An 18,673-nucleotide genomic window follows, 5' to 3' on the forward strand; every position below is an offset into this window, starting at 1 on the left:
CTATTATTCTGAGATGACTAGCTGATGCACAATGGGGCAGGGTTTTTACTTACGTAAAAGCTATAATCTAAGTTATCCTGTAAAAGCTCCTGGTACAAAAGACCAGGCTGGAGCCATGGTCACGTCATCTTCATGTTCAGTTGGAGCCTTGTGACATTGTAATCATATGCAGGGGACCTTATAAGGATCCATTATAATTACAAAAACTCTATCTGATGTCCTTTCTCCATTTTTTACTGTTATTTGTAAGCATTGTTAAAAAAAAGAAGAAAGTTTTTGCCTATCAACTGTTTCATTACTGGTCTACAAACTCTGACTGGTTTAGACCCAAAATACATCCAAGGTCTTCTGTTATGTTACGAGCCATTTACGCCTCTTTATTCTATGTGGAATTATATCTTTGATTGGTGTGTGCTTCAGCTGTTATTTTTTATGATTTTCTGTTTTAATATTTGACATTTTTTGATTTTACTTTGTTTTGTCTTGGTGATTTTCTCATTTTAATCATGAAAGAAAGAAAGAAAGAAAGAAAGCTGCCTTGTTTGTTTCTATTTCTTCTCCTTTGGATTGACTGCTGACACTCACATAGTGTTATAATATTTCACTCGTAATGAACCCATGCAAAAGCTGGCAAAGTGCATAAAGTGTGATTTAAAGCATATATTTCTTTTATAAACAGGTGGGATTCAAATCCAACACAGCACTGGTTGTCAGTAGAGAGCCATTATACGTCACAGGAAATGCCACGGTGTCAATTAGTTGCCAGTGGGTGTGAGTGTAGTGCCACTAGGTATCACTAGGGTATAACTGAGCTGATGTAGGCTGTTATATAAAGATATGCTGGAAACTTCATGAAAAGCCTGTCGTCCTCTATATGTATCTTAATACATTTTAAATCATTTGACCACCTTACAAAAAAAACATAAGTCCCACAAAACGTATTTACATGATCATGACAATAAAAAAATAAATCATACTTTGAAAATAGGAGAACCCCCCCCCCCCCCCCCAAAAAACAAAACCTGTTGCATATCCAGTTGTCTTTCTTGTGGGAAGGGGGCTGATACATAACAACTGTGCATAATAAAGGCAGCAACAGGAGATTCCAAGTCTCTTCCTGTTGCAAGAGCAAAAACTGTTCTGACACCGGAAGGCTCTCAACCACATAATATCGTTATTCATAATACCGAACAGTAGAAGGGAAAGAAAGAAAAAATAAAAAAATAAATCAACTGTGCATAAGTGGAAAACTGCTCTTTAAATGTATTTTAAGTCTGTCAGTGTTTTAGCTGTTTATCAACTGCATTCATTTATAACGACAGGTAAGAGGATCAATGTAAAGAAATTTAACTGTTGTAATTGCATCACACACCTGTTTTTTGCTGGAACACCATTTTATTTCAATCAAGATGAGAAGTTGAAAACTTTTCTTAATTCAGGGGGTTGTGATGCATCCTTTAGTCACAGCGGTTAAAAACCAGAGCTCTGGCTTCGTTTGATAACCTGAGCACAAAACTAATGCACTAAGTAGTTGTCACATGTGAAGCGTGGACTCAAAAGATGGACACAGCAGGTTGCGAGATGGTGTCTCTTTATTTAGTTTTAAAGGGAAAGGGAAGGAGAAACGCTGAAGCTGAGCCGAGGATCGTGCAGGCAAGGGTCAAAATCTTGAAAGCCAGTGGAAAGTAAAGTCTAAAGTCTAAAGAGGGCTGGACTGGAATCTTGGTCAGAGGGAACAAAGGATCAAAAACACCATGAGATTTGAAACGGGAGGAAAAACCGGACCGACTGGTCAAACAACACAGACGATCTGGCAACAAGGCACGGAACTGAAACCTAACTTAAAGTGCAGTAACCAGGCGAAGGCAATCACACACTCAGGGCAGGGCACGAGGAGGGGAAGTCAGGCAGCCTGAAATGAGAGACAGAGTGAGCTTCAAAATAAAAGGGGGAACAGACGTGCACTGTGACAGTAGTGTCATAAGGATGAGCAGTAAAATTGGGAAAGTTTAACAGTGCACAGTGAGTTCCAGTTCTGTCAGTTGGTCACGTCATGCAGGCTGATAAATATGGCTGATAGACTGTTGGAGCCAACCTATTTTAGTATATTTGACCATATTGAGCCGCTGCTACTGATGGTGTTTCAGCAACACTGTGTAATCCCTCCTTCTTGGAATTTTAAATGTTGTGGGCCATGTATGTTTTTGTATGCCATATATATGCTTTATTTATGTGTTACAATGTGCAGCAAAACAAATTGCCTTCTGAAGACACAAATAAACTGAACTGAACTGGTTGACAAGAAAACTGCTTTTTAAATTAGATGCATTTGTATAACCAGCACAATAGTTTCTCTTTGCTGTTTGGATACTCTTTCTCTGTAATCAATCAAACTGGGATTGAAAAAAAAAAAAGCTCCTGGTGCACAGGGCCTTGACTTATTTTGGAAACAATTGTGCACATCATTCTCCGTCAAGCCTGGACCTGACATATACTGTATCAGCATGTACTCACAACATTTTGTACACTCAAACCCTTATCATTTTGGAGCAACAGAGGCTGTTTCCATTGAGTGGGCAGGGGAGGCGCTTGATGTTCTCTTTGAGACAGAGGTGTTTTCAGTTGTGGCGGGATAAAGGGCACTCTGCTGTGTGGCAGATATGGTTTAGGGGCTATGAGTGAGAAGATTTGTGGAGAGTGTGGAATTTGGGGAGCTGTGAGAGTGGTGTGAAGGAGGCAGATTTTCCCAAGTCATTAGTGTAGCGTGTGCTGGGGTTTCAAACCTGTGCCTCTAGTGTCTTGCATCTTCTTGTGAGGGCTGGCCTGTAGTGGTAGGTAGGATGGTTGTCCTTGACAGTCCTTGGCCCATTTTGTTTCGTCTTCTACCATTGGCAACGTCTCCATGCGGTTATCCTTGAAAGCTGGAAGAGATAACTGATGCAAGTAGAATTGAGCTAAACCATTTCATCCCTGATGTGTTTAAACAAAGTGCATCTGCTTTGAAAAAGTGTCTGTGGTCCCACAAAAAGTTGAAATTATCAATAAAATGTATTTGATCTAAGTTTTTAGGAGACTAAAGCCAGCAGCTCAGTGCAAACAACCTGCTAAATCTCTCCACTCCTTTCCTGACTGGCAGCATTGGACAAATGATAAACAGCTGGGCATTGGCAGTGCTGACCTGCAGTGATCTGTAAAGTTTCACATTGTTATCTGAGAACATCTTTAGATCCAAGCTGCAGCTCCAAGCCAAGCCAAGCCAAACACACAGTCAGTCAGTGAAATGAGGCTAAAACAAGTGAGATGTTGCCATGTTATGCTTACGATTTCCAGTTGAAAGACATGAAGCAGCATTTTGGACCAGCTGAAGACGAGTGACAGAGGACCCACTAACCTCAACATAAAGTGCAATGCAGTAATCCAGCGTAACACACGGTTATAAAAGGATGGGTTACTGATTCCAAATGCTAATAATCAAGAACTGCATCACGTTAAAAATTCTTAATTTTATCGCATCCTTGATGACACTGTCAAGGTTTGTTTGAAATAAATGTGACTCCAAGGTTTTTTTTATTGTGGGATTGACACAGTTCACAGTGCTACAACCCAATATTATCACCTCTGATTTGTTGGTGTTTAAGATTACAATGTTCCAGACCATCCAGCGCTTAATGTCTTCAAAACTGCCAAGGCGTTTTAAAATGGAAGAAATAACTATATGTCTTCCAGTGACACATAATCATTACAGGCAGAGGACGGTGAACCTCGCTTGTCATCATGGAAAGAAAAATATATATAATAAACAAATTAATTAAATAATTGTATTTATTCAATTGTTTGGACTGTGTTGGCATATCATGCCATGAGAGCATGCTACTGAGTCTCTGTATGTCTCCAATCAGATATTTCAAACCCTTGAAAAAATGCCCTTTTACTTTCCAGAGTTTAGCTGATGTATGTCATGTGTGTGTTGAAACCTGTTTCAAGTGCTCAGCAACCCTATAACTGCAGTGAAGAGGCTGGAAAGGGTTTTTTGAAGCTGAAACACAAGAACAAGATCTTGACTAAAATAGTTCATTTCTGAAAAAAGGATCACCAGCTAGAAGTAATGCTGCTTGTAATACAGTAGTGCAAACACTTTAACTAATGCATATGCCTATATTGTCAATATGAATTCTTGTATAATATTGATGTGACTATGAATATGAACGACAAAAACAGAGCACTGTGTTATGCAATTGTTCATTTTATTTGCGAACAAGGAACAGATTCAGAGACTCTGGCAATGCTTACAATGCAATTATTTGACAATATCATCAGAAGATATTTTACTTATTCCAATTATACTGACACTTAAGCATTAAAACAAAAGTACAGAAATTGCCCCCAAGGATGGAGAATTCTGTGCGGTTGAAGATTGTTGAATCAGCAGGGCTCCCTGCAGTGATGGCAGCCAGTTGTCCTGGCGAATTTCTTTTCTTCTGAATCTTTTTCAACTTCAAACCCTCTTTGACGGAGATCAACCCCGATAATAGACTAGAATAAAAGAAAAACAAACAGAAGCAAGTAACAAAAGCAATTTGAAAAAAGAAACAAAATACAGACAAGCAATTTGAGATGAGTGCCTAGAATAGCAATCAGTACACCATCACTCTCTGGAGAGTGAACGTAGTTTTTGATTAGAAGTAGCCACATGTTTCATTTCATATTTGGGGCAAAAAGTACATAAGCATTATGGTACAAAAGAGTTGTAAAAATAGTGATTAAAAAAAACAAAACAACAACACTGAAAGCTACCATGGTGCCCTGAAGCAACAGAGGTCAAGGGTCTTGCTCTGGCAATTGTCAGCAGGGGGATTTGAACGTCCAATCACAATCTCACTCTCCTCACCTTTAGGCCACCTCTGCCTGAACTCGGTCTCCACATTTAACAAAAATCCAAATATATCCCAGATATAACCCAAATTAAACCAATGAGCTACGGCAGGTGGTATAATGTATAGAACATTACAGGAACTAATAATATACTTTGGTTGGTGTATATTTCAAATGAGCACATGAATTCAATGCTTTGTATCGTGATAATTGTTTCTGAAGAACAATACAAGTAGAATTTTAATTTTGGTTATTCATAAAACATTTTGCAATACCTCATATAAAAAAAATGATCCACGTTTGCCTCTAACATGCATGGCCCATGCTGCCAGGGCTACATTTTCATTCAGCATTTTACCTTTACCCTCCTCAGACATTGCATTCTGGACTGGTGTGAAAGCTGGACACTGTGAAATAAGGCCGGCTCCTTATGAAGATAAGGAATGTTCATTTGAAGGTCAAGGTGACACAACAACTCAAACTTTTCCTATTCATGACATGAGTGATATCCGACTGTAACACTCAATTACAGAAAACTGTAAACGACACAAAGTATTTGAAAATATGTTGAAATTTCATTCACATCTTACCTGGTTTGAGGCATACAAATTTACATCCTTTCCTGCAGCACTTCAGATTTCTGGGACAGTTGAAGTCATTGAAGCACTCATTCTTCCAGCCCTGACACTTCCTGAACCAAGGGAGGCGGGGGCACAGTCCTGGCTTGACTAAAGACAAATATAAATAAGCATGGTAAAAGAATATATTTAGCTTTTGAATGTTTGCTTCTGTTGAAATCAATGTCAGGCCTAGTCTCCGACAACAATTTCTTATCTAAGAAAGTTTAACGAAACTTCCCAAACAGTGTAGTCTGGGATAAAAGCATAAACAAGTACAAGTAGCTTCACAGTCAAAGCCACATCAGGTAAATGTATTTCACTCACATAGCAAGTTTCTACGAATTTGGCAGTTCCAAATGCACACACAGTGTGGCTAGAATCTCAAAGGTTTAACGCGTTTTGTCAATTTATTAAAATCTTACCTGGTGTCGCACACACAGGTCCACATTGATCACGGCAACATTTCTGAGGCGAGCGGCAGTCAGAGTCTTTAACGCACACAGGCCTCACATTGAGAACACAAACTCTATCCTTTATAAATGGAAAGTTCGGGCATTGTCCAGGTCTGACTGAAAACACATAGAACAAAACACATACAGAGATGTAAACACACGTTTGGATTTCTGAATGACAGAGTGTCAAAACAAACATACCAGGTATAGGCTTCCAGGCATCGGCGTGCCCAATTGCACCCAGAATCAGGATCAATACACAGACTGTAGACAGGCGTCCGTCCATGTTTCCACTTTCTGCACTCAAGGATGTGACTGCTGTTTGGGCAAAAATCTCTGTACTTATATACTGTTGCAGCGTAGTTCAGTCGAAGGATTGGCCGGCTCCTCCTATCATCCTCTCCAATTATAAATATATTATTCTGACACATGTCACGCCTTCTATAGAATTTTTGCGGGGGACATTTTCAGGATAAAGCTATATCAAGGTTTTACTCAGTCAACCAACAGAAGAGATCCAAACCACCAATCAACAATTTTATAGATTTGAACATGTGAGCAACACGGGAAATAGATACTTAATAGATAATTTATTTCAACACACACACACACACACACACACACACACACACACACACACACACACACACACACACACACACACACACACACACACACACACACACACACACACACACACACACACACACACACACACACACACACACACACACACACACACACACACAGAGTAACTGGTCCAGAGGTCCTCAAAAGGGACTGATCCAGTTCTGATGGAGAAACTGAGGGACTGTCAGTCAGAAAATGTTTTCATTTTAGGCCCCATTTCAACAATTGAATCTTTCTCTCAACCTTTTTGCCTTGGACATGTCACTGACTTCAGCATGCTTCATCAGTAGGGTAAAGTTTATCAACCAACTTCAAATTTTTTGGGGAACTGTAAGGACCACCGCTTCATTCAAATATCACCGGATCCAGATTGCTCAGTGCCAACTTACGTCATGGCCTCGGGATAACTGGCTGAAATGGTGCCAGCATGGTGATAGGAGTGAAGTGATAGGCACCAAGGACAGCAGTGCAGACAGGGAGCAAGCCTATATCTCTACACCCACATATGATCCTTTACTCCAGATCATCCAGGTAATAAGAACGATGCTTCTGTCCCAGTCAAGGACTCGGCAACACCTCCTCCCCACTGTCCCTGGAGCTCAGTCGGATAGATGAGTAATTACACATAAAGTTCATAGCCGGTATCCTTCAAAGGTGGACCATGAATGACACAAACCCCATGTCGCTTTGTCTAACATACGAGTGAAATACAATAGAATCTGGGGGTCATCTTCGACATCCTCTCACCCAGCAGCACCACCACAATAGTCCACACCCTGGTCACCTCCCGCCTGGACTACTGCGACTCCTTTCTGTCTAGCGTTCAAATCTAGTCAAAAGCACCAACTGGTCCAAAATGCTGCTGCCTGAATCATGACCCGAACTCCTTCTATCCATCGCATGAGCCCAGTTCTCCATAAACTCCACTGGCTGACAATTCAATAACATATTCCTCCATACCTCTCTGACCTCCTCCACAACTACCTACCAACCCTGTCTCACTCTCCGATCTGCCTCCTCTCTCAGTCTCACTCTACGACCTCATGACCACCGCGGAGTCCAGAACCTTCAGCCGCTCGACCCCCCACCTCTAGAACTCACTCCCACCCAGCATCCAATAGCTTGACACTTCTAAATCCCATCTTAACATTCACTTTTTTAAACAAGCATATTCATTTTAAACATAGTCAGTCTGCTGTAAATGCCTGCATGTTTTTTGTTTTTGTTGCTATTAATATGTTTTAACTGTATTTTAATATGTTATTTGTAACAATGACCTTGGGTGTCCGAAAAGGTGCTCATAAACAAAATAATAATATTATTATTATTATTACTACTCTAATCTGACTTTAGTTGGGCATCTTCCTTAGTCTGAATCTGGTTAGGTTCACTGTACACTGTAACAAAATGTTAGGTCTCTGTCGGGTAAGTCACTTTCAACTTATCAGAAAAAAAAAGATTTTGTGTTTTGCCTTGGTTGAATGAAAACAAGATTGCAAAAACACATATTGAAATAGGTTTAGTTTTATCAGTGAGGCCAGAGTGTTCAGGAAAGGAGTAGCCACTCAGTACAACACATAGCAATCCAAACAGCTGTCACATAACATGTTGTGCTCTAAGTGATCTTATTGTGTTGGACAATATCCCTAATCCATACTTCTTTCATGACTTTGTCACTCAGTACAACACATAGCAATCCAAACAGCTGTCACATAACATGTTGTGCTCTAAGTGATCTTATTGTGTTGGACAATATCACTAATCCATACTTCTTTCATGACTTTGTGTATGTGTTGTTACAATGGGATATGTTAATATCCATTGTGAATAACCAAGAGAAAGCAGTGCTGAGGAACTTTTTCACAAATAAGATACAATGAAATAAGACTTTATTAAAAAGAAATATAGACAATAATATCATTTGTAATGAATACACACAACATTTACAACAAAATAAACAGTCAAACAAACAAACACACAAACAAATGACTGACAAACATGCTGGAATCATTTCAAAAGAGAAAAAGATATGCATATTCACCAGAATTTGCAGTGGATTATGTTGGACTGGTAGTATACACTCACTGGCCACTTTATTAGGTACACTTGCTCGTTAACGCAAATTTCTAATCAGCCAATCACATGGCAGCAACTCAATGCATTGAGACATGTAGACATGGTCAAGACGATCTGCTGCAGTTCAAACCGAGCATCAGAATGGGGAAGAAAGGTGATTTAAGTGACTTTGAATGTAAAATGGCTGTTTGTGCCAGACGGGCTGGTTTGAGTATTTCAGAAACTGCTGATCTACTGGGATTTTCACGCACAACCATGTCTAGGGTTTACAGAGAATGGTCCGAAAAAGAGAAAAAATCCAGTGAGCGGCAGTTCTGTGGGCACAAATACCTTGGTGATGCCAGAGGTCAGAGGAGAATGGCCAGACTGGTTTGAGCTGATAGAAAGGCAACAGTAACTCAAATAGCCACTCGTTACAACCGAGGTATGCAGAAGACCATCTCTGAACGCACAACACGTGGAACCTTGAGGCGGATGGGCTACAGCAGCAGAAGACCACACTCCTGTCAGCTAAGAACAGGAAACTGAGGCTACAATTTGCACAGGCTCACCAAAATTGGACAATAGAGATTGGAAAAACGTTGCCTGGTCTGATGAGTCTCAATTTCTGCTGCGACATTCGGATGGTCGGGTCAGAATTTGGCGTCAACAACATGAAAGCATGGATCCATCCTGCCTTGTATCAACGGTTCAGGCTGGTGGTGGTGGTGTAATGGTGTGGGGGATATTTTCTTGGCACACTTTGGGCCCCTTAGGTTGGCTGTGGCGTTGACACGATGCTCAATTGCTACTGAGTATTGTTGCTGACCATGTCCATCCCTTTATGACCACAGTGTACCCATCTTCTGATGGCTACTTCCAGCAGGATAACGCACCGTGTCATAAAGCGCGAATCATCTCAGACTGGTTTCTTGAACATGACAATGAGTTTACTGAACTCAAATGGCCTCCACAGTCACCAGATCTCAATCCAATAGAGCACCTTTGGGATGTGGTGGAACGGGAGATTCACATCATGGATGTGCAGCCGACAAATCTGCAGCAACTGCGAGATGCTCTCATGTCAATATGGACCAAACTCTCTGAAGAATGTTTCTAGTACCTTGTTGAATCTATGCCACGAAGGATTAAAGCAGTTCTGAAGGCAAAAGGGGGTCCAACCCGGTACTAGCAAGGTGTACCTAATAAAGTGGCCCATGAATGTGAAAAAGTTTCTAACTCTGCCAGTGATCTGTTGGTTTTGATTCTCCAAATTATTCCTGGCATCTTTCTGGAAAATGTACAACTTACCAGACATTCCACGAGTCTCTCATTCAAAATATTTGATTAAATATTGATGTTTCACAGATTATGATCATCAAATTAATAGTCGTAAAATACACAGTAGAGTCCATTCATAAAGGTGCTCCTACTGCTATATTCAGCTGCGACACATAACTTGCCGTTCTCACTGTGTCCAGTCGGTGTCAGTGTGATCCTTCTCTACAAAGAAGCAGCTTTGGAGGCTGTTTGAGCTTGTTGGGCTCACAGCCATAGACAAAACAATATACGGAGACACTGCCTATTAGAGCCACCATCTTGGATGGGTCTCCCGTGGGCTTCGAGTGCATTTATTGTTCAGCTGCAATAATCATAATCAATTTTCACACTCAGAAAATATGAGTTTTCATGCTGAAATATTTTGTTTTATGCTTTTTAACAAAGACATACATATAGTATGGCATACTAATATATTGTGTAAATACACTGTTTTATGGTAATAACAAAACAGTTGGATTTATTTATCTCTTCATCATTGCTCTACTGTTGATCAATATGCCTATTGAACATTTTTACTGTTTAATAATTATCTTAAACTTTTATTGCACTTTATTCTATTTTTATTTGCCTTAAAATCTGCATTTTATCATCTAAATTTACTTTATGGATCTCTGCACTATTGCACTTTAACTATTGTATTATGTTAATTCAGTTTTATTTGTCGTAAATTTATTGACGTGTTGTGTGCTGTGGACCTCTTGGCCAGGTCACCCTTGTAAAAGAGATCTCAATCTCAATGTTGTTTCTTTCCTGGTTAAATAAAGGTTAATGAATGAATGAATGAATGAATTTAGCCTATATGATGCAGTGTCTCTCCCTGAGTTGCTGTCAAGCCAACAACCAAAGCTGTGGAGGATATAATTTCACTACGAAAGCGCAGGCATGAGTTCAATGGAAAAATGTACAAAACTTTGGCACATTTTGGCAAAAAAACAGCTTTGCTTCACCGGTCAAGTCCTCTGAGAGAGTGGTGTCATCACTGCCTCACTCTCTAACTGTATGTTCAAACTCTCTGATCCACCAGAGGAAACATCATTTTCTCTCTTCTCAGAGCTGTCAAAGAATTAATTATGCATCCCCATCATAAGTGCATCTGCAGTGTGCTTTCTTCACAGCAGGAGACATAACTAAAATCAAATGTTTGATGAACTTGTATTTCTGACAGAGCACCTGACATATTCCTAAATTCTGATCACTTAGTCCTGTTTGTCTCGAGCTAGTAATTCAATAAGTTACTTGTGTGGCTTTTTCTGACTGTTATGGGTATTGAATTTTTTGGTATGGGCCATTTTCACATACTAGGTAAACTACAATGATCCCAGTTAATTCAGATCACATTTTATTTTGATCTTAAAAAAAATGCTGCTCACATTGAATATTACAAACAAGTAAACTAAACTACACAAACCAATGCTTCCTTCTGATCTTAAGATTCATTGGGATATTTGCAACATTTTAGATGTTTATCTTGTAGATGTCTTTTCTTACTTACATGTTGCAGCATCTTGTATTAAACTGGACTTCAGACGCATTTGTTACATTTATGGTGCGTTATATCTAATGAACAGGGTGTTCAGATGGTTCTGCTTAACTGTATTCTTTGATAAAAAGGTAGTCATGTGCAGCAACACAAAAACCTGGTGATGAAACACATCTCAGCCACGAGGAAAGGCTGACAAGATGGTACTATGCAGACCACCCACATTGACAAATATTTTAGTTTTATTTTGAAGCTGTACTATCATGCAGCAAGCAGTGTATTCAGGTTTGAACCTTTTTTCAATGCTGCCACACTCAGTGTATGTATTGATAAGTGCATAACAAAAACAAAAAGATTCAATCGATCACATGACTGTAATTAAGGTCTACCTCTTTATGTTAGGAAAGTCTCCAAAACAAAACAATATATACCTGACCTAATATCGTTGTTCAGTATTGTGAATATAAATGTATCTATAATATTGATGTTATTGTGAATATAAATGACAAACACAGAGCACTTTGTTATGTAATAGTTTATTTTTATTTGCTGATAAGGATGATATTCAGACAGTGTCAGTCACCATACCTTTCTTGACAAAAAGAATTAATCATATAAAGATCAAATTTATCATAGATATCAGACAATATATGGCTTTGTTCTTTTTTTTTCTTTTTGGTAGTTTAGCATTAAAGAAGACCAGACAGTGCACCAAAGAATGTAGAATTCTGTGTGGTTGAAGATTGTTGACTCAGCATGGCTCACTGTAGGGAGGGCAGCCAGTTGTCCGGCTGAATTTCTTTTCTTCTGAACCTTTTTCACCTTCAACCTTCTTTCACAGACATCAACCATTTCAGTTGACTATAAAAAAGAGAAGAAAGACAACTCATTCAATTAAAAAAGTTCCAAAACTACAAGATAAGGGTTTGAAAAAAAAAAAGTATTTTATAATGATAACTCACTTCCATATGGTGGAATACACACTTGTCCACAGTGATTCCTGCAGCACTTCCAGTTTCTGGGGCAGTCAAAGTCATTAGAGCATGGACTGAGTCTGGGACATTCCAAAGACTCATACAAGACAAAGGGGTAGCAATGTCCTGGCTTGGCTGAAGTGAAAAACATAAAATAAAAATGTGCAACGTTATGAAACAATCTGACAATTTGTTACTGTTTCATATTGTGATGAAGAGTCTCCTATTGAAATCAAAACATTTCACCAAAAAGTTTAGAGCTGCTCAAATGAAAACACGCAAAAAGATAATGAGTGCAAAAGTGAAAAAAGGGACCAATAACCTTGCCATCAGAGATGGTGAAAAGTTGGATTCAAACAGTAATGTGGTAGAAATTGGGAAATATTGAATGACTCGTCAATTACTTGTAGTATAAATGATGGTTGAAGATGTGCAACAGTTTGAGAACAGTGCTCAGAACTTAATTGAATCACATACCAGAGAGCAACCATAACTTCCAGTCAGCAGTAACCATGTTTCTTATCACATTATGGCATTTACTACATTGCATAAAGAATTCATAACAAATTAACTATAGCAAATTTGGTTATCTATCAGAATTTGTTTGCATGCTGCACAGATGGAGTCGTCGTGATGACGGGGAAAAATAAAGGCTTCAACAGATGATTTAAAGAGAAGACAGACACAAGCTGGCAAGCAAACGTCTGTGAAAACCTCAAAGACTGAGGTACGAATAATGAACTTTATCAACGCTGGCTCAATCAACAAACCGATCTTTCATGAAGTACGCTGGCTTTCCAGAGGAAACGTATTGGAGCGTTTAATATGATTGAAAAAAAAACCCAAATAAGACAATTCTTAAATGGTCACAATCAGAAATTATCTGACGAAATTAAAGATTAGCTTTTCTTATAAATCTCCCAATCTGGATATATTCAGCGAGTAGAATGAGGACGGGTCACTTAAGTCAACTGAGGAGAACATGCGGGTCCCTCAAAAAATAGGGTGGGAAGTGCTGGCCTAGGGTCGTATTAAATTGAATAGATTCATCTGAATAATATTCCAATTTGTTTTGTTGGCATTATTTACTTGAGGGGCACAGGGCATATATGCAAACGAGAATCTGACGAGGAAAAATGTTGAAATTGCAAGACAAGCCAGAATCCTGAAAAACAAAAAGCAGCTTAAAGACACTTGGACAAGGAACTGAAAAATAATGATCCAATTTAGATTTTTGATTATTCAAGTTACCGACCTCATACTTGACTTTGTACCAGGAAAAAAAACAAACAAACAAACAACAAAACTCAATAGGAAGAGGTATATTGAATGATGTCACTTTATTTCCATCTTACCTCTTATCACTGGCGTGCACACATGTGCACATCCATTGTCGCAGCATTTCTCATGATTTTTGCACTGACTGTCAATGAAGCACACAGCAAAAGTCGCTCTGGCACAGAACTCTAGGTTGTTGGCATATTGTGGGGGAGGGCACACCCCAGGGTGATCTGAAAGGAAAGAGAAATCATCATGTTCAATGAGGTGGAAATAAGACAAATAAAATGGCAACACACACGATTGAGATTTAAAAGAACATCCTCAGGAAAGTTTAGCCAAAGAAAAGATAAAACAGCCTGAAACAAGTAGAACATAGACATTGAAACTAAAAGCAGATAGCCTTTTACCTTCAATTCCATCTTACCACCTTAACTTTTATAATATGTGTTGCTGCCATTGAATTCAATTGAGGCTTATATAGGAAACAACACAACAGCAAAAATATACAAAAAATGATCTCTGCTGGTTTATAGAGTGTAAGACAAACTTACTTCCAATCAATCCAACTGAATGTGCATCTGACTGCCCAACTGCACCCAGAACCAGGATCAATGCACAGACTGCAGACAGGCGTCCCTCCATGTCTTCACTTCCTGCACACAAAGAAACGATGGCTGTTTGGAAAAAAAATCTCTGTACTTACATGCAGTTGCAAAGTAGTTCAGTCAGAGGTTTGATCTGCTTCATATTACATTACTCCTGACCCTACCATTATTTTGTTACGCAGTACTTTGCAGCAATAAAGACAGTTTACATATTATGATTTGCTTCGGTTCTTGCAACTCTTTTATGAATAGTTGACACTGACAAAGGCATATCACATGCACATCTTCAGAGATCAGTTAGAGAACTGTAATATTTGAATTGTCAGTTGAGGTGATAATCGGTGCAATGTGATCTGGGTGACAGTGCTCAGACCACCATCCCCGCGACCCGGAAAAGACTAAGCAGGAGAAAATGGATGGATGGATGGACTTGAGGCGAGAGAGAGCTTGTCATCATCACCAACAAAACAAAAAACATTCTCAATTGTTCGTCATTGAACACTATGAATGTTCAATTCTGAGTCGAAGAACCTTCATCAATCTTTTCAGAATCACTACTGAATCCAAACTGCCCCTGTTCTCTTCACAGTTCTTCCAATTGAGCCTGTGACAGTGAGCAACTGAACAAAACAACATTTATCGTCGACCCCTGGATTAAGATGTGCTCTGTACCTGTTTGTGGTTCTAGCCGGGGTTGAAAAAGACAGAAGTTGATCTCCTCCCAGGTGTTTCTCTCCAATGTCTGGGCTGATGGACAGAGGGGGGAATTTATAGTCACAATCATCATCCCATTGGTCAGGAAGAGAACAATTGTTTTGCGAAACTTGTCAAAAATGTGGGCAGGGTGGTATAGACTTCCTATTCAACTCTCTTCATGAATGTGATGGAGGAGATTTCCATCGTGTGCTTCAGGCTTTCTAAAGATGTGTCCTTTATGTTGAGTCGATGGTCCAGTTTGGTGACTCCTGCCTTCCTCAGGTTGACCCTCAGACTTGTTGACTGCAGTACTGGAGGCCGAAGAAACCTGTTGAAAAACCAAGGTTCTTCAAACATCCACATGCCTGGCGTTTCCCTCGTTGCATGTTTGGGGAGAAAAACCAGCCAGGGAAGGAGGACAGAGGTGTAAAAAGAAACTAGACCAGTTAAGTCCCATTCATGAATTATTCTACAAGAATTGCTGCTTGTCATACCCAAGCCACCCCACCCTCCTCAGCAGTAGGCGAGCAGTGTCCATCCACCTTGCTCCACGGCCATTGAGCAAACGCTGTGCAGTGGTGAGTCTGAAAGCTGCAGCTTTCAACCGGATGTCCATTAGTGCTTCAGCAACAGACAGATAAAGGACAACAGGCTTCACCCAGTGTTTGTCAGAGCAGAAAAGATTCAGGAGGATCATCTGAACCTCCTCTCTCAGTCCTCTTGGTGGCGTCACCATGATCAGAGTTGAGGAAACCAAGTTGTTGACAACCAGAGCTCTTCCCCTGTAGGGCAACTGAGGTAGCAACCATTTCCATTGAGACAACTTGGCACACACTTTATCCCTTACACTATCTCAATTATCTTTTCAAAACTTTCTGAGCCGAGAAATACCCAAAGTCCTGTTTGCCCCCACTATAACCCACTATTAAGTAAGAAACTGTCTTATCCTACCACTGTCTGATCGGTAAAGCTTCACTCTTTGCCCAACTCAACCATGCTGACTTTGACTGTTCATAAGTTGATGGTGTTTCCTTAAAAAATACTCACATTGAATATTACAAACAAGTAAACTAAACTAAACTATACCAGCTAATGCTCTATTGTTTTCTACTTCCGACTGACCTTAAGATTCATTGGGATATTTGCAACCTTTTTGATGTTGTTTATCTTGTAGATGTCTTTTCTTACTTACATGTTGCAGCTTCTTGCATTAAACTGGACATCAGATGCATTTGTTACATTTATGGTGCTTTTAAACTCATAAACAGGGTGTTCAGATGGTTCTGCTTAACTGTATTCTTTGATAAAAAGGTAGTCATGTGCAGCAACACAAAAACCTGGTGATGAAACACATCTCAGCCACGAGGAAAGGCTGACAAGATGGTACCATGCAGACCACCCACGTTGATAAACATTTTAGTTTTATTTTGAAGCTGTACTATCATGCAGCAAGCAGTGTATCCAGGTTTTAATCTTTTTTCAATGCTGCCACACTCAGTGTATATATTGATAAGTGCATAACAAAAACAAAAAGATTCAATCGATCACATGACTGTTATTAAGGTCTAACTCTTTATGTTTGGAAAGCCTCCAAAACAAAACGATATATACCTGACCTAATATCGTTGTCATTTATATTCACAATAACATCAATATTATAGATAATTTATATTCACAATACTGAACAAACACAGAGCACTTTGTTATGCAATAGTTTCCTTTTTATTTGCTGATAATGATGCTATTCAGACAGTGTCAGTCACCATACCATTTCTTGACAAAAATAATTAATCATATAAAGATCAAATTTATCATAGATATCAGACAATATATGGCTTTGTTCTTTTTTTTTCTTTTTGGCAGTTTAGCATTAAAGAAGACCAGACAGTGCACCAAAGAATGTAGAATTCTGTGTGGTTGAAGATTGTTGACTCAGCATGGCTCACTGTAGGGAGGGCAGCCAGTTGTCCGGCTGAATTTCTTTTCTTCTGAACCTTTTTCACCTTCAACCTTCTTTCACAGACATCAACCATTTTCAGTTGACTATAAAAAGAGAAGAAAGACAACTCATGGAATAAAAAAAAGGTTCTGAAACTACAAGATAAGGGTTTAAAAAAAGTATTTTATAGTAATAACTCACTTCCATTTTGTGGCATACACACTTGTCCACAGGGATTTGTGCAGCACATCAAGTTTCTGGGGCAGTCAAAGTCATGAGAGCATGGACTGTGTTTGTGACAATCCAAAGACTCATACAAGAAATAGGGGTGGCAAGGTCGTGGCTTGACTGAAGTGAAAAATATAAAATGAAAATGTGCAACGTTATGAGACAATCTGACAATTTGTTACTGTTTCATATTGTGATGAAGAGTCTCCTATTGAAATCAAAAACATTTCACCTAAAAGTTTAGAGCTGCTCAAGTGAAAACATGCAAAAGATAATGAGTGCAAAAGTGAAAAAAGGGACCAATAACCTTGCCATCAGAGATGGTGAAAAGTTGGATTCAAACAGTAATGTGGTAGAAATGAGGAAATATTGAATGACTCGTCAATTACTTGTAGTATAAATGATGGTTGAAGATGTGCAACAGTTTGAGAACAGTGCTCAGAGCTTAATTGAATCACACACTAGAGAGCAACCATACCTTCCAGTCAGCAGTAACCATGTTTCTTAACACATTATGGCATTTACTACATTGCCTTAAGAATTAATAACAAAATAATTATAAAAAATTTGGTTATCTATTCGAATTTGTTTGCATGCTGCACAGATGGAGTCGTCGTGATGACGGGGAAAAATAAAAGGCTTTAACAGATGATTTAAAGAGAAGACAGACACAAACTGGCAAGCAAACGCCTGTGAAAACCTCAAAGACTGAGGTAAGAATAATGAACTTTATCAACGCTGGCTCAATCAAGAAACCGATCTTTCATGAAGTACGCTGGCTTTCCAGAGGAAATGTATTGGAGTGTTTATTATGATTGAAAAAACCCCAAATAAGACAATTCTTAATTTGTCACAATCAGAAATTATCTGACGAAATGAAAAATGAGTTTTTTCTCTAAATCTCCCAATCTGGATATATTCAGCGAGTAGAATGATGACGGGTCACTTAAGTCAACTGAGGAGAACATGCGGGTCCCTCAAAAAATAGGGTGGGAAGCGCTGGCCTAGGGTCGTGTTAAATTGAATAGATCCATCTGAATAATAGCAAAATACTCATTTGTTTGGGGGGATTACTTACTTGAGGGGCACAAGGAGTATATGTAAATGAGAATCAAAGAGAAGCCAAAATTGTCAACACACATTATTGTGCTTTAACATCATTAAGAAGATTCAACCAAAGAAAAGATGCAACAGCCTGAAACAAGTAGAACATTATCACTCAAACTAAAAGCAGATAGTCTTTTACCTTCGATTCCATCTTACCACCTAGATTTTTATATTATGTGTTGCTGCCATTAAATTCAACTAAGGCTAATGTAGAAAACAACATAACAACAAAAATATACACAATTTTTTACTGCGGTTGGTTTATAGAGTGTAAGACAAACTTACCTCTAATCGGTTCAATTGGCTGTGCATCAATTACACCCAGAACCAGGATCAATGCACAGACGGCCAACAGGCGTCCCTCCATGTCTTCACTTCCTGCACATAAAGATA

General features: G+C 39.1%; 2 protein-coding genes across 2 annotated transcripts in view; both read right to left on the minus strand.

The window, feature by feature from the left end:
• The window catches only part of LOC308113030 (uncharacterized protein), a 34,104-nt gene extending 19,739 nt beyond the window's left edge, over window positions 1-14,365 (minus strand). The window contains exons 1-2 of the mRNA XM_080468925.1: window positions 14,273-14,365; window positions 13,780-13,935 (exon numbers count right to left, since the gene is read on the minus strand). The gene's annotated coding sequence lies outside the window, so the exon portion shown is untranslated. The remainder of the gene's footprint in view (window positions 1-13,779; window positions 13,936-14,272) is intronic.
• On the minus strand, window positions 4,225-6,257 carry LOC308112834 (antileukoproteinase-like). Its single transcript, XM_080468597.1, has 4 exons — window positions 6,146-6,257; window positions 5,915-6,061; window positions 5,463-5,600; window positions 4,225-4,533 (listed from the first exon to the last, which is right to left on the minus strand). The coding sequence occupies exons 1-4, from the start codon at window positions 6,228-6,230 to the stop codon at window positions 4,517-4,519; spliced, it is 387 nt and encodes a 128-aa protein (XP_080324723.1). The 5' UTR covers window positions 6,231-6,257; the 3' UTR covers window positions 4,225-4,516.
• Window positions 14,366-18,673: the final 4,308 nt, after the last annotated feature.

Source organism: Lipophrys pholis, assembly GCF_963383615.2.
Source record: "Lipophrys pholis genome assembly, chromosome: 8".
Lineage (NCBI taxonomy): Eukaryota > Metazoa > Chordata > Actinopteri > Blenniiformes > Blenniidae > Lipophrys > Lipophrys pholis.

What these genes read in the sequence shown, in the direction of transcription:
- LOC308112834 (XM_080468597.1), bottom strand. Translation starts at nt 6,230, where the DNA reads ATGGACGGACGCCTGTCTACAGTCTGTGTATTGATCCTGATTCTGGGT. An exon ending in TGCCTGGAAGCCTATACCTG is followed by an intron (nt 6,062 to 6,145) that starts GTATGTTTGTTT and finishes ATGTGTTTTCAG; the next exon opens with TCAGACCTGGACAATGCCCG. An exon ending in ACCTGTGTGTGCGACACCAG is followed by an intron (nt 5,601 to 5,914) that starts GTAAGATTTTAA and finishes ATTTGTCTTTAG; the next exon opens with TCAAGCCAGGACTGTGCCCC.